At 45.0% G+C, this 13,868-nt stretch overlaps 1 protein-coding gene across 6 annotated transcripts in view; it reads right to left on the bottom strand.

Annotated features, from left to right (window-relative positions):
* Positions 1 to 13,868, bottom strand: part of PHF14 (PHD finger protein 14) — a 469,633-nt gene that overhangs the window by 344,745 nt on the left and 111,020 nt on the right. For all 6 annotated transcript variants that reach the window (XR_010177576.1, XM_063921311.1, XM_063921312.1 and 3 more), the window contains 3 exons: positions 12,014 to 12,284; positions 10,214 to 10,320; positions 3,488 to 3,583 (listed from right to left, as the gene is read on the bottom strand). Coding sequence is in view for 5 of the 6 variants with exons in the window: in XM_063921311.1 (XP_063777381.1) it covers positions 3,488 to 3,583; positions 10,214 to 10,320; positions 12,014 to 12,284 (474 nt within the window). In the remaining variant the exon portion in view is untranslated. The remainder of the gene's footprint in view (positions 1 to 3,487; positions 3,584 to 10,213; positions 10,321 to 12,013; positions 12,285 to 13,868) is intronic.

The following is a 13,868-nucleotide window of genomic DNA, read 5'->3' as shown; positions in this document are numbered from 1 at the left end:
AAAACAAAGTCATTGTACTGTTCAATTTTTCTAAATTTCCCTGCTTTCCACTTGTGTCCTATATGTTTATTTAACGCGTGTTTTACATAAGCATGCATGTGAAGAGTGTCCCTAAGAAGTGGCTACCTCACCAGTACTTACTGATAAATATCCTAGTTAGCAGAATTCTATTAGAAAATTAGCCTAATCTAACACGCTTCCCTAGATGCCCGTAGAACGACTGTCCTTTTATCAGTTCAGCTGCAGAGGATGACAGGAGAGAGCTGATTACGGGAACATTAATCATCCAGTTTCTCTACCAAAGTAATCTTTCAGGCAGACACACAACACAGCTTGAACCCATCCTAAAAGTCCCACCACCTGCTAAGGCAACATTTTGGCCCAGGGAACATAGCTGCATGATACTGTCTGCCATTGCACGTACCCCTCTACACCCTGGGTTGCATCTAATATATAAACACTGCTGTTGTCTTTGTGACTTTATAAAATGCTAGAAGATTGCTAGTAATGCTATGTGCAGGATATTCAAGCTTAGATATAAATCAGAGCTTTGCAGAACAGGCTTCAACCCAATCCTGGACTTGTATGCTGCTTTATCGTAGTTGTTATCAAACAATTGGCCCTAAACTTGAATCTTCTATTAATTTAAAAGGGGCAGTTTGGTGAAAGCAGTTATGTATCACGTAGCGTAGAACCACCAAAGCAGAGACGCCTTGACGTTGCTTGTGGCTTACCATAGGTCTACAAATGTATGTAACAGCGAAATATCTGCATTTTCTATTATGCGGATTGTAAATCTCCTTTGCTGGCCTACTTGTAGTGTGCGGAGGGAAATTATGTTTTCTTTTTTTTTTTAGTCTAGATTAATTGATTTGAGCAACTAGCATTTTGTGTGTGTATGCGGTAAGTCCAATTCGGCATTAAAAGGCCTCAGTGACAATGGGAGTTACCCAGCCACTCAGGACTTGGCTTGAGCACGCAGTTTACAGCCACTTCGTCACCCACCATTATTGCTTCAGGGGTTGGTAAACAAAGAATATTCTTTATATAGGGGGGAGTTAAACCTTCTAAAGAGGAAAATTAGATGTCGGGTCCATAGCAACCAATCACATTCTAGTTATTTATCACTGTGTAGTAAATGTTATCTAGAAACGCATTCGTTGCTACGGGCTAAACACTTACTGTAGCTGTTTAAGTGACTGGTTTTTCACAATGCATTTAAAATCTTCGTTTCCATTAATGCCACTTGGAAGAAGATCATTATTACAGGGTATGTGGCTGAGGTTTGGTGCTAAATTAGAAGAGGAATTGAAGAAGCTACCTTTAACCAATGATATTTATCTTCTTCATTGTGTATACAGTACAAACATATTCTGCAGCGCTGTCATATCAGGTTATTATACAGGCAGAATAGTAAGGGTAGTAAACCGGGTGTGTATGTGGTGTTAATGCCCAGGGTGCAATACAGAAAGGGTGGCAGGGGCACTACCCCATAGTACCTTAATTCGACGGACAGGGTGCCTGGAACAGACCATGGCTATCTAGAATGGACCATGTGCTAAGAAAGCTTTCTTAGGACATTCCAGGTGCACAGCTTCCTGATCCCTCTTTCGTGACATAACGAAATCACATGTGCAGTGGGCGGGGCATCACTGCTATCAGTCTGACCATGGTTCCTGTTCCAGAAGACATTACAATCTAATTTTCTTACAATGCTTCATCAAACCAGGGCAGAAGAAAGTTAATTGATCAGTAGGTCTGTGAGGCGATTGAAGTGTCCAGACAAAAACTACTGTATTACAATACAGAGGACACTCAGAAAACATACAAACTCCACACAAAGCCGAAGAGTCAAACAAACACAAGGCCCAAGTAGAAACGTTTCTTTCAGCTGATAATCTGATCCAAATATTTTTTTGTAAACCAGGTGTTTAAGGAGAAGGCCACCTCTATTTTTTTTTTCTTTTTAATTGGCCCAATTGACCAGAATACAACCTGTATCCTATTACTGGTTAGATATACTCCTTTGCAGAGTGAATTTAACACATACCTTACCCACTTATCTCCCCATATTCGGGAGGAAACACTCTACTGTATTCAGACTCTGGGTCAACACCACTTAGGTCAACACTAGAAATAGGTCGACACGAACAAGGTCGACATGCAAAAAGGTCGACATGAATTTTTCACATTATTTTATTTTTTCTTTACTTTTTCATAGTTTACGATCCATGTGGACTACAATTGGGAACGGTAACCTGTGCCGAGCGCAGCGGAGCGAAGTACCTTGCTCAAAGAATGGCGAGCGATGCGAGGGGACACGGTGCACTAATTGGGGTTCCCGGTCACTTTACGAAGAAAACGACACAAAAAAACCCATGAAAAACTCATGCTGACTTTTTTTTTATGTCGACCTAATGGCCGCGTCGACCTATTTCTAGTGTCAACCTAGCCACTGTCAACCTAATGGGTGTTGACCTAGACACTGTCGACCCTGAATCCCATACCTCACTCTACTATGTCACACAGTTATTGGGTTGGAACTCACTATAAATTATCTGACAAACCGTTATAGGAGGGGCTATAATGGTAAAACATTGCATTTACTTTACATATATAGACCTATAAAAAGAAAAATGTCCAAAAAGTCTTCTATCTCCTTTAATTACACCTCTAGCGCCAGTGTTATTTTCAGGATTTTGCCAGGAATAGCTGCCAAAAACACAAAAACTACAGTTTTCCGGGGTTACCTTTACATATCACGAACAACTGTAGAGAATTGCCATGAAATGTATTTGTATATTTCTCCAGATTATAGGGACACCAAATATGGCTTCTTACCCGTAGGGTCTGTGGCAGTTATGGTAATAGAAGGTGAAAACCCTCTTCTGTCTATATCTGAAACAGCTACTGCACTTACATCGTAGACCAAGCCTAAGATGTGTCCGCATACACCGGTATTAAATTTATCCCCCATTTGGCGTGCCTCAGACTTTGTAACTCGTCATGCCTCATTTTCTTAAACTATGCGCCTTAATCTGCTACTTTATACCAATTCCTTAGGGACCAAAAATACAAAATCAGAAGTACAGTACATAGTAGCTACTCAGTACACTATTAGCGAGTTAAGGTGGAAAATTTGGGAAAAAGCACACAAGCACAGGAATCGGTGCAGATGGCGGATCATCTAAATCATGGGTCTTCAACCTGCGGCCCTCCAGCTGTTGTGGAACTACACATCCCAGCATGCCCTGCCTCCGTTATAGCATGCCTTAATAGCAATACTGTGGCAGGGCAAGCTGGCATATGTAGTTCTACAGCATCTGAAGGGCATCAGGTTGACGATTCATGAAGACTAAATGACAAGTGACGCATCTGTACGTCCCACATATACTGTATATGGAATGCATCATGCCGCTGGACTTCATTAAAGTCAAAATGTAACAGATAGAGTGTCATCTGACACCGCGTAACGGAAACACCTTACCTGTCCGGTGACTTTACACATCATGACCCATAAACCTTGCCCATCATTCCTCAAATTGCTGTTGACATTCTGCAAATCATCCAAAGCTTCACACAGCTAAAAATAAAACATATCATAAATGTGTGAGCGCAATATTATTTATGTGCAATAATAATAGTATGTGCAATATTTATTTTTGTGCAATTATATTTGTGTGGAACAATATGTATTATTATTATTATGTTCAATAATATTTTTGTGTAACAATATTTAATAAAAATAAATAAAAATAATAAATAAAAATACATTAATAAAAATAATAATTTTATAATAAAAAATTATTATTATTATTGTGAAATAGTTATTCATGTGCAATAATATTATTATTTATGTCCAATAACAATTACAGAATTGTCATACACCAGACATTAACTTTTTTTTACAATTACTGAATTGTAGACATTGAAAAATTGGCAGATAATAGCTAGATGACTATAACTGCTGCTTCAGTTCAAAAAGTGCCCATCAAAGTACAACCCCCCCCCCAAAAAAAAATCTTTAAAAACCCTGAAACAGTCTTAATGATGCATTCCTGATTTAACAAACAATTGTGAGTCAGGGATTTTGTGTGTTCTAACAACTTCACGGCTTTAGAAACTTGTTTAAAAAAAGACTAAGACATTTCCTATACCCGAGTAGAGGATCCGCATGTCTTACACAAGCGCCAGTAATTGGTTATGCAGCGGACGCTGATCACACTTACACGCCATTCTCACTGTAGACGCACTCTTAAGACAACCTTCAGAACTCACAGCAAAGTTCTCCGGGTTCTGTTTTTATGTCAAGCTTAATAACATTATGAGAAAATGGTGACACACAGAAAGAGCCTGTATCAATGTTCCACACTAAAGACGAATATATAAATGTTTAAGGCTTTTCATTGTAAAGTAGCTGATAAAGCAGATGGCAGAAGGGATTACCGAGAAAGAATCCTGCACAGCTAAGTGTCCATAAATCAAAGTTTACTTGTAGTTTTGTGCATTCTGCAAAGTGGGCAATAAGATACAGAGACGGTTTCTGGTCTCTGAATGACGCAATCTGATTTTCCTGGAAGCCACGCCCACATTTACATCCGCATAAGTAGCTGCTTCCGGGGCTCGGAATTTGGATAATAACAGAATTTACTTACCGATAATTCTATTTCTCGTAGTCCGTAGTGGATGCTGGGGACTCCGTAAGGACCATGGGGAATAGCGGCTCCGCAGGAGACTGGGCACATCTAAAGAAAGCTTTAGGATCACCTGGTGTGCACTGGCTCCTCCCCCTATGACCCTCCTCCAAGCCTCAGTTAGGATACTGTGCCCGGACGAGCGTACACAATAAGGAAGGATTTTGAATCCCGGGTAAGACTCATACCAGCCACACCAATCACACTGTACAACTTGTGATCTGAACCCAGTTAACAGCATGATAATAGAGGAGCCTCTAGAAAAGATGGCTCACTACAACAATAACCCGAATTTTTTGGTAACAATAATTATGTACCAGTATTGCAGACAATCCGCACTTGGGATGGGCGCCCAGCATCCACTACGGACTACGAGAAATAGAATTATCGGTAAGTAAATTCTTATTTTCTCTGACGTCCTAGTGGATGCTGGGGACTCCGTAAGGACCATGGGGATTATACCAAAGCTCCCAAACGGGCGGGAGAGTGCGGATGACTCTGCAGCACCGAATGAGAGAACTCCAGGTCCTCTTTAGCCAGGGTATCAAATTTGTAGAATTTTACAAACGTATTTGCTCCTGACCAAGTAACTGCTCGGCAAAGTTGTAAAGCCGAGACCCCTCGGGCAGCTGCCCAAGATGAGCCCACCTTCCTTGTGGAGTGGGCATTTTAAGATTTTTGGCTGTGGCAGGCCTGCCACAGAATGTGCAAGCTGAATTGTACTACAAATCCAACGAGCAATCGTCTGCTTAGAAGCAGGAGCACCCAGTTTGTTGGGTGCATACAGGATAAACAGCGAGTCAGATTTTCTGACTCCAGCCGTCCTGGAAACATGTATTTTCAGGGTCCTGACCACGTCAAGCAACTTGGAATCCTCCAAGTCCTTAGTAGCCGCAGGCACCACAATAGGTTGGTTCATGTGAAATGCAGAAACCACCTTAGGTAGAAAATTTGAGGACGAGTCCTCAATTCTGCCCTTTCAGAATGAAATATTAAGTAAGGGCTTTTATATGATAAAGCCGCCAATTCTGACACACGCCTGGCTGAAACCAGGGCTAACTCGTCACTTCCATGTGAGATATTTTAAGTATACAGTGGTGAGTGGTTCAAACCAATGTGACTTTAGGAAACTCAACACAACATTGAGATCCCCAAGGTGCCACTGGAGGCACAAAAGGAGACTGTATATGCAGCACCCCTTTTACAAATGTCTGAACTTCAGGCACTGAAGCCAGTTCTTTTTGGAAGAAAATCGACAGGGCCGAAATTTGAACCTTAATGGACCCTAATTTTAGGCCCATAGACAGTCCTGTTTGCAGGAAATGGAGGAAACGACCCAGTTGAAATTCCTCTGTAGGGGCCTTCTTGGCCTCACCCCACGCAACATATTTTCGCCAAATGCGGTGATAATGTTTTGCGGTTACGTCTTTCCTGGCCTTGACCAGGGTAGGGATCTTCAGGATCCGGCATTCAACCGCCATGCCGTCAAACGCAGCCGCGGTAAGTCTTGGAACAGACAAGGCCCTTGCTGGAGCAGGTCCTCTCTTAGAGGTAGAGGCCACGGTTCGTCCGTGAGCATCTCTTGAAGTTCCGGATACCGTCCTTCTTGGCCAATCCGGAACCACGAGTATAGTTCTTACTCCTCTCCTTCTTATGATTCTCAGTACTTTTGGTATGAGGGGCAGAGGAGGGAACACATACACTGACTGGTACACCCACGGTGTTACCAGAGCGTCCACCGTTATTGCCTGAGGGTCCCTTGACCTGGCGCAATATCTGTCTAGTTTTTTGTTTAGACGGGACGCCATTATGTCCACCTTTTGTTTTTCCCAACGGTTTTCAATCAGGTGGAAGACTTCTGGGTGAAGTCCCCACTCTCCCGGGTGAAGGTCGTGTCTGCTGAGGAAGTCTGCTTCCCAGTTGTCCACTCCCGGAATGAACACTGCTGACAGTGCTATCACATGATTTTCCGCCCAGCTAAAATCCTTGCAGCTTCTGCCATTGCCCTCCTGCTTCTCGTGCCGCCCTGTCTGTTTACGTGGGCGACTGACGTGATGTTGTCCGATTGGATCAATACCGCCTGACCCTGAAGCAGGGGTTTCGCTTGACTTAGGGCATTGTAAATGGCCCTTAGTTCCAGAATGTTTATATGAAGAGATGTCTCCAGGCTTGACCATAAGCCCTGGAAATTCCTTCCCTGTGTGACTGCTCCCCAGCCTCGCAGGCTGGCATCCGTGGCCACCAGGACCCAGTCCCGAATGCCGAATCTGCGGCCCTCTAGAAGATGAGCACTCTGCAACCACCACAGGAGGGATACCCTTGTCCCTGGTGACAGGGTTATCCGCTGAAGCATCTGAAGATGCGACCCGGACCATTTGTCCAGAAGGTTCCACTGTGCGTGGAATCTGCCGAATGGGATTGCTTCGTAGGAAGCCACCATTTTTACCCAGAACCCTTGTGCATTGATGCACTGAGACTTGGTTCGGTTTTAGGAGGTTCCTGACTAGCTCGGATAACTCCCTGGCTTTCTCCTCCGGGAGAAGCACCTTCTTTCTGGACTATGTCCAGAATCATCCCTAGGAACAGAAGACAAGTCGTCGGAATCAGCTGCGATTTTGGAATATTGAAAATCCAATCGTGCTGCCGCAACACTACCTGATATAGTGCTACACCGATCTCCAACTGTTCCCTGGATCTTACCCTTATCAGGGAATCGTCCAAGTAAAGGATAACTAAAATTCCCTTCCTTCGAAGGAATATCATCATTTCGGTCATTACTTCAGTAAAGACCCGGGGTGCCGTGGACCATCCCTACGGCAGCGTCCGAACGGATACAGTTCTGTACCATAACCTGAAATACCCTTGGTGAGAAGGGTATATTTTGACATGAAGGTAAGCATCCTTGATGTCCCGAGACATCATGTAGTCCCCTTCTTCCAGGTTTGCAATCACTGCTCTGAGTGACTCAATTTTGAATTTGAACCTCTGTATGCAAGTGTTCAAAGATTTTAGATTTTAAAATCGGTCTCACCGAGCCGTCTGGCTTCGGTACCACAATAGTGTGGAATAATACCCCGTTCCCTGTTGCAGGAGGGGTACCTTGATTATCACCTGCTGGGAATACAGCTTGTGAATGGCTTCCAAAACTGCCTCCCTGTCCGCGGGAGACGTCGGTAAAACAGACTTTTGGAAACGGCGAGGGGAATACGTCTCGAATTCCAATTTGTACCCCTGAAATATTATCTGAAGGATCCAGGGGTCTACTTGCGAGTGAGCCCACTGCGCACTGAAATTCATTGAGAACGGGACCCCACCGTGCCTGAACTTGTAAAGCCCTAGCGTCATACTGAGGGCTTGGCAGAGGCGGAAAAGGGTTTCTGTTCCTTGGAACTGGCTGATCTCTGCAGCCATTTTCCTCTCCCTCTGTCACGAGCAGAAAAGAGGAACCCTTTTGTCCGCTTGCCAACCAGGACTGCGCCTGATAATACGGCGTCTTATTTTGAGAGGCGACCTGGGGTACATCCCCTCTTTTAAGGCAATACTTCCAAATGCCGTTTGGAATCCGCATCACCTGACCACTTTACTGGAATAATTGGACAACGCACTTATACTCGATGCCAGTCGGCAAATATTCCGCTGTGCATCATGCATATATAAAAATGCATCTTTTAATTGCTCTATAGGCAATAATATACTGTCCTTATCTAGGATATCATATTTCCAGTCAGGGAATCCGACCACGCCAACCCAGCACTGCACATCCAGGCTGAGGCGATTGCTGGTCGCAGTATAACACCAGTATGTGTGTAAATACATTTTAGGATACGCTCCTGCTTTCTATCAGCAGGATCCTTAAGGGCGGCCATCTCAGGAGAGGGTAGAGCCCTTGTTTTTACAAGCGTGTGAGCGCTTTATCCACCCTAGGGGGTGTTTCCCAACGCACCCTAACCTCTGGCGGGAAAAGGTATACTGCCAATAACTTTTTAGAAATTATCAATTGTTATCGGGGGGGAAACCCACGCATCATCACACACCTCATTTTATTTCTCAGATTCAGGAAAACTACAGGAAGTTTTTCCTCACCAAACATAATACCCCTTTTTTTGGTGGTATTCATATTATCAGAAAAGTGTAAACTTTTTCCATTGCCTCAATCATGCAATGTGTGGCCCTATTGGAAATCACGGTTGTCTCTTCACCGTCGACACAGGAGTCAGTACCCTTGTCGGCGTCTGTATCTGAGGTAACGGGCGCTTTAGGGCCCCTGTATGAGACGTCTGGACATGCACAAGCTGAGTAGCCGGCTGTCTCATGTCAACCACGGTCTTTTATACAAAGCTGACACTGTCACGCAATTTCAACAGTACATCCACTCAGGTGTCGACCCCCTAGGGGGTGACAACACTATTTCAGACACTCTACTCCGTCTCCTCATCATTTTTCTCCTCATACATGTCGACACCAACGTACCGACACACAGCACACACACAGGGAATGCTCTGATAGAGGACAGGACCCCACTAGCCCTTTGGGGAGACAGAGGGAGAGTTTGCCAGCACACACCAGAGCGCTATATATATATATATATATACAGGGATAACCTTATATAAGTGTTTTTCCCTTTATAGCTGCTGTATTGTTATATACTGCGCCTAATTTGTGCCCCCCTCTCTTTTTTAACCCCTTTCTGTAGTGTAGTGACTGCAGGGGAGAGCCAGGGAGCTTCCCTCCAACTGAGCTGTGAGGGAAAATGGCGCCAGTGTGCTGAGGAGATAGGCTCCGCCCCTTTCTCGGCGTCCTTATCATCCTTTTTCTGTATGTTTTGGCAGGGGTTAAATGCATCCATATAGCCCAGGAGTTATATGTGATGCATTTATTTTAGCCATATAAGGTTTTTTATCGATTTATTGCGTCTCAGGGCGCTGCCCCCCCCAGCGCCCTGCACCCTCAGTGACCGGAGTGTGAAGTGTGCTGAGAGCAATGGCGCACAGCTGCGGTGCTGTGCGCTACCTTATCTGAAGACAGGATCGTCTTCTGCCGCCGATTTTTCCGGACCTCTTCGCTCTTCTGGCTCTGTAAGGGGGACGGCGGCGCGGCTCCGGTGACCCATCCAGGCTGAACCTGTGATCGTCCCTCTGGAGCTAATGTCCAGTAGCCTAAGAAGCCCAATCCACTCTGCACGCAGGTGAGTTCGCTTCTTCTCCCCTTAGTCCCTCGATGCAGTGAGCCTGTTGCCAGCAGGTCTCACTGAAAATATAAACCTAAACTAAAACTTTCACAAAGAGCTCAGGAGAGCCCCTAGTGTGCACCCTTCTCGTCGGACACAGAAATCTAACTGAGGCTTGGAGGAGGGTCATAGGGGGAGGAGCCAGTGCACACCAGGTGATCCTAAAGCTTTCTTTAGATGTGCCCAGTCTCCTGCGGAGCCGCTATTCCCCATGGTCCTTACGGAGTCCCCAGCATCCACTAGGACGTCAGAGAAATAATGATTACAAACAGAAGACATGGGCAGAACAAACCTTGTTATATTCAATGTGGAGTTTTTCTTGTTCGTTTTCTAATTTGTCTTTGATGTTCTTTTGCTCGGCCATGTTTTCTTGCAGCTGCATCATGCGCATGTTCCTCTCTGATCAAAACAGATGTTGAAATGATGACACGTTGCAGTAATAAAAGTGTGAAAAAACCTCAAGCATTCACACTTCACAAAATGTAAATGCGTATAAACGGCCATCCTACAGAGATGGCCTGTAGCCAATACCTCGCATTAATACATGGCTTTCAGTTTCACTTGCATGCCTGTTCAAAGCTACAAATCTGATTGGCTGTCGTGGATTACCACAGAATTGTGCCACACAAACTGTATAAAATCGAGAGAAAGCCAGCCGCTAAAAATGAATTAGAACTGGATAATGGCAATTATAGTAGCAGATAACAATATCAGCATTGGTTATAGTTACTGGTTTGCTGTAATGACCATGCAATTTAACTCTGGAGGCTATTCTCAGACCACACATCTTCCTTGACACACGGCCACTATGAGGGCTCTCGTCATTAGACAAGTGACCTCTGTGCTTACACGTACCGCCTTCTAGCTGAATATGTGTAACCACTAAGCATCTAGTTATTATTGTTTATGCTACTTTTAAAAAATACATTGCGATTGTGGTTTTACTATGACTAAATCTGAATATAAGAAAGTCGGAAGGTTCATCGCACCCTACTTATTAACTGAAGGACAGGAAAACTCCAGACCATTGTCCAGAAGTAGATTTTTAATGGTAAATACATCACTTGGTAATGTTTTAGGATAATGTTACTGGAAAAGTTTAATAGTAATTTTTTGTTTTATTTTTGCTTCGGTACCAGCTACCCGCAACTTATTAACTGGAAGACCTATATAATAACTGAGGGGGTTGGGTTCGGGTGACCTGCATTTGGGATCCCAAGCTTTAGATTGCCGGCTGAGGGGGGAGAGCGCGGTGAAGCTCATTGCAGGCTCGCCACAGGTTCTATTCCCACTCAATGGGTGGGAGTAGTCCCTGTCAGTGAGCATGCCGGCTGCCGGGCTGTTAATTGGTCAGAATCCCAGCATTGAGGGTGGTATGCAGTATGCCAGCTGTTGGGATCCCGGCGCTCAGTATACCGGCGCCAGACTCCTGACACCTGGCAAACCGACAACTATTCTCCCTCTTGGTGGTCTACGACCCTCCTGGAGGGAGTATAAATAGCGTGACGTGCACCACCGTGCCCCCAGTGTGGAGAGCACAGCAAGCCCGCAAAGGGCTCATTTGCGCTTGCCCAGCTGCCGGCATGTCGGCGGTTGGGATCCTGGCACCGGGATCCCAGCCACCGGCATAACATACTGCACCCCGGCATCGGTATAGTGACCCCACGTAACTACATCCCAACTGTGGATGCCGGTCATATCTCCGGCACATACAGTGAGAGTTGGGGCGCACTGTCGGCAAGAATGATAAGAGGTGCGGGGTGTAAAGCGAGGAGGAAGGGTGCGGCATGGGTGGTCCTACACTACTAGTTAAGAATAATAAAACAAACAACATAGAAAAATTACTAAATAAAATAACAATGATTGCTTGGGGACACTTACCATGATCCACTTAACGATCAAATCAGAAATAGGCTTTGAGAACTATTTATTAATCCAAAAGGATTTTAGGTAACAATTTTTTATAAACAAAATGTATTATGTAAACATCCGGAAAAAAGCAAAGCCAAAAACAAGTACTACAAATAACGCAGAGAACGGAACATGTTTTAATATTAATCCAGATTACTCAAAAAGGCAGAAATCATTTTACCCAGGTAGTAGTTGACAAAGTCAGCCGTCAGGGCAGGCTGCTTGTGCTTCCTCCTTCCATCCACACTGGAACTAGTGTCCGAATTGTCCACAGGGAAGATGTCCGTGCTGATACCCATCAGTTCAGCCTTGCGCATTAGTTTACGTATAGCCGACGCGCTGCTGGTGAGCGGCCGAGGGAGCTTTTCTCTTGGAACCCATGCCTGAGGCCTGGTATTACGGGCTAGCTCTGACTTCACGCGGTACTGCTGTAATCGGGTGGCGATGCGAGCCTGAAGAAAAAGGGAAACGGGTAAGCTTTGTAGAACTGCGCCAAGAGAACAGCAAATACGTAATACAGGGGAGTCGGTAACGTCTGTACATAGAATAAGGCAAATGACAAACACTGGGGCAAGAGCAGGGATTATGACAGGGTGAGATTGTGAAAGATAACATGGGAGAATACAGGCTCTGCAAGGGAGGCAAAACACACTGGGGCAGATGTATTAAGCCTGGAGAAGTGATGTGTAAGGTGATAACGCACCAGCCAATCAGCTCCAATAGGTACATCTACAGTTAGGAGCCGATTGGCTGGTGCGTTATCATCTTCCACTTATCACTTCTCCAGGCTTAATACATCTGCCCTAGTGTTCTATTTCGCAAATTCCATATCACATTTTCAGTGTTTGGGGAGGATGTATCAAGCATTGAAGAGTCATAAAGTGGAGAAGTTCCCCAAAGCAACTAATCAGATTGTAATGGTGATTTATCTAGCGCAGTCTGTGAAATGAAGCCGACTGATGCTTTGGCCAACTTCTCCAGTTGATCACTCTCCAAGACTCGAGACTTCTCCCTCTTTGTATTACATTCAAACATGCACACAAGTGTAACAGATACAAATCCTGTCCTAGTATAACCCACAAACAGCACTGTATGGCAAAAATAAGAATTTACTTACCGATAATTCTATTTCTCGTAGTCCGTAGTGGATGCTGGGGACTCCGTCAGGACCATGGGGAATAGCGGCTCCGCAGGAGACAGGGCACAAAAGTAAAAGCTTTAGGATCAGGTGGTGTGCACTGGCTCCTCCCCCTATGACCCTCCTCCAAGCCTCAGTTAGGATACTGTGCTCGGACGAGCGTACACAATAAGGAAGGATTTTGAATCCCGGGTAAGACTCATACCAGCCACACCAATCACACTGTACAACCTGTGATCTGAACCCAGTTAACAGCATGATAACAGCGGAGCCTCTGAAAAGATGGCTCACAACAATAACCCGATTTTTGTAACAATAACTATGTACAAGTATTGCAGACAATCCGCACTTGGGATGGGCGCCCAGCATCCACTACGGACTACGAGAAATAGAATTATCGGTAAGTAAATTCTTATTTTCTCTGACGTCCTAAGTGGATGCTGGGGACTCCGTCAGGACCATGGGGATTATACCAAAGCTCCCAAACGGGCGGGAGAGTGCGGATGACTCTGCAGCACCGAATGAGAGAACTCCAGGTCCTCCTCAGCCAGGGTGTGCCCCTGACCAAGTAGCAGCTCGGCAAAGTTGTAAAGCCGAGACCCCTCGGGCAGCCGCCCAAGATGAGCCCACCTTCCTTGTGGAATGGGCATTTACATATTTTGGCTGTGGCAGGCCTGCCACAGAATGTGCAAGCTGAATTGTACTACACATCCAACTAGCAATCGTCTGCTTAGAAGCAAGAGCACCCAGTTTTTTGGGTGCCTACAGGATAACAGCAAGTCAGTTTTCCTGACTCCAGCCGTCCTGGAAACCTATATTTTCAGGGCCCTGACAACATCTAGCAACTTGGAGTCCTCCAAGTCCCTAGTAGCCGCAGGTACCACAATAAGCTGGTGCA

This window comes from Pseudophryne corroboree, chromosome 5 (assembly GCF_028390025.1).
Source record: "Pseudophryne corroboree isolate aPseCor3 chromosome 5, aPseCor3.hap2, whole genome shotgun sequence".
NCBI lineage: Eukaryota > Metazoa > Chordata > Amphibia > Anura > Myobatrachidae > Pseudophryne > Pseudophryne corroboree.
The sequence above is the reverse complement of the archived record's forward strand: the minus strand, read 5'-3'. Positions and strand labels throughout refer to the sequence as shown.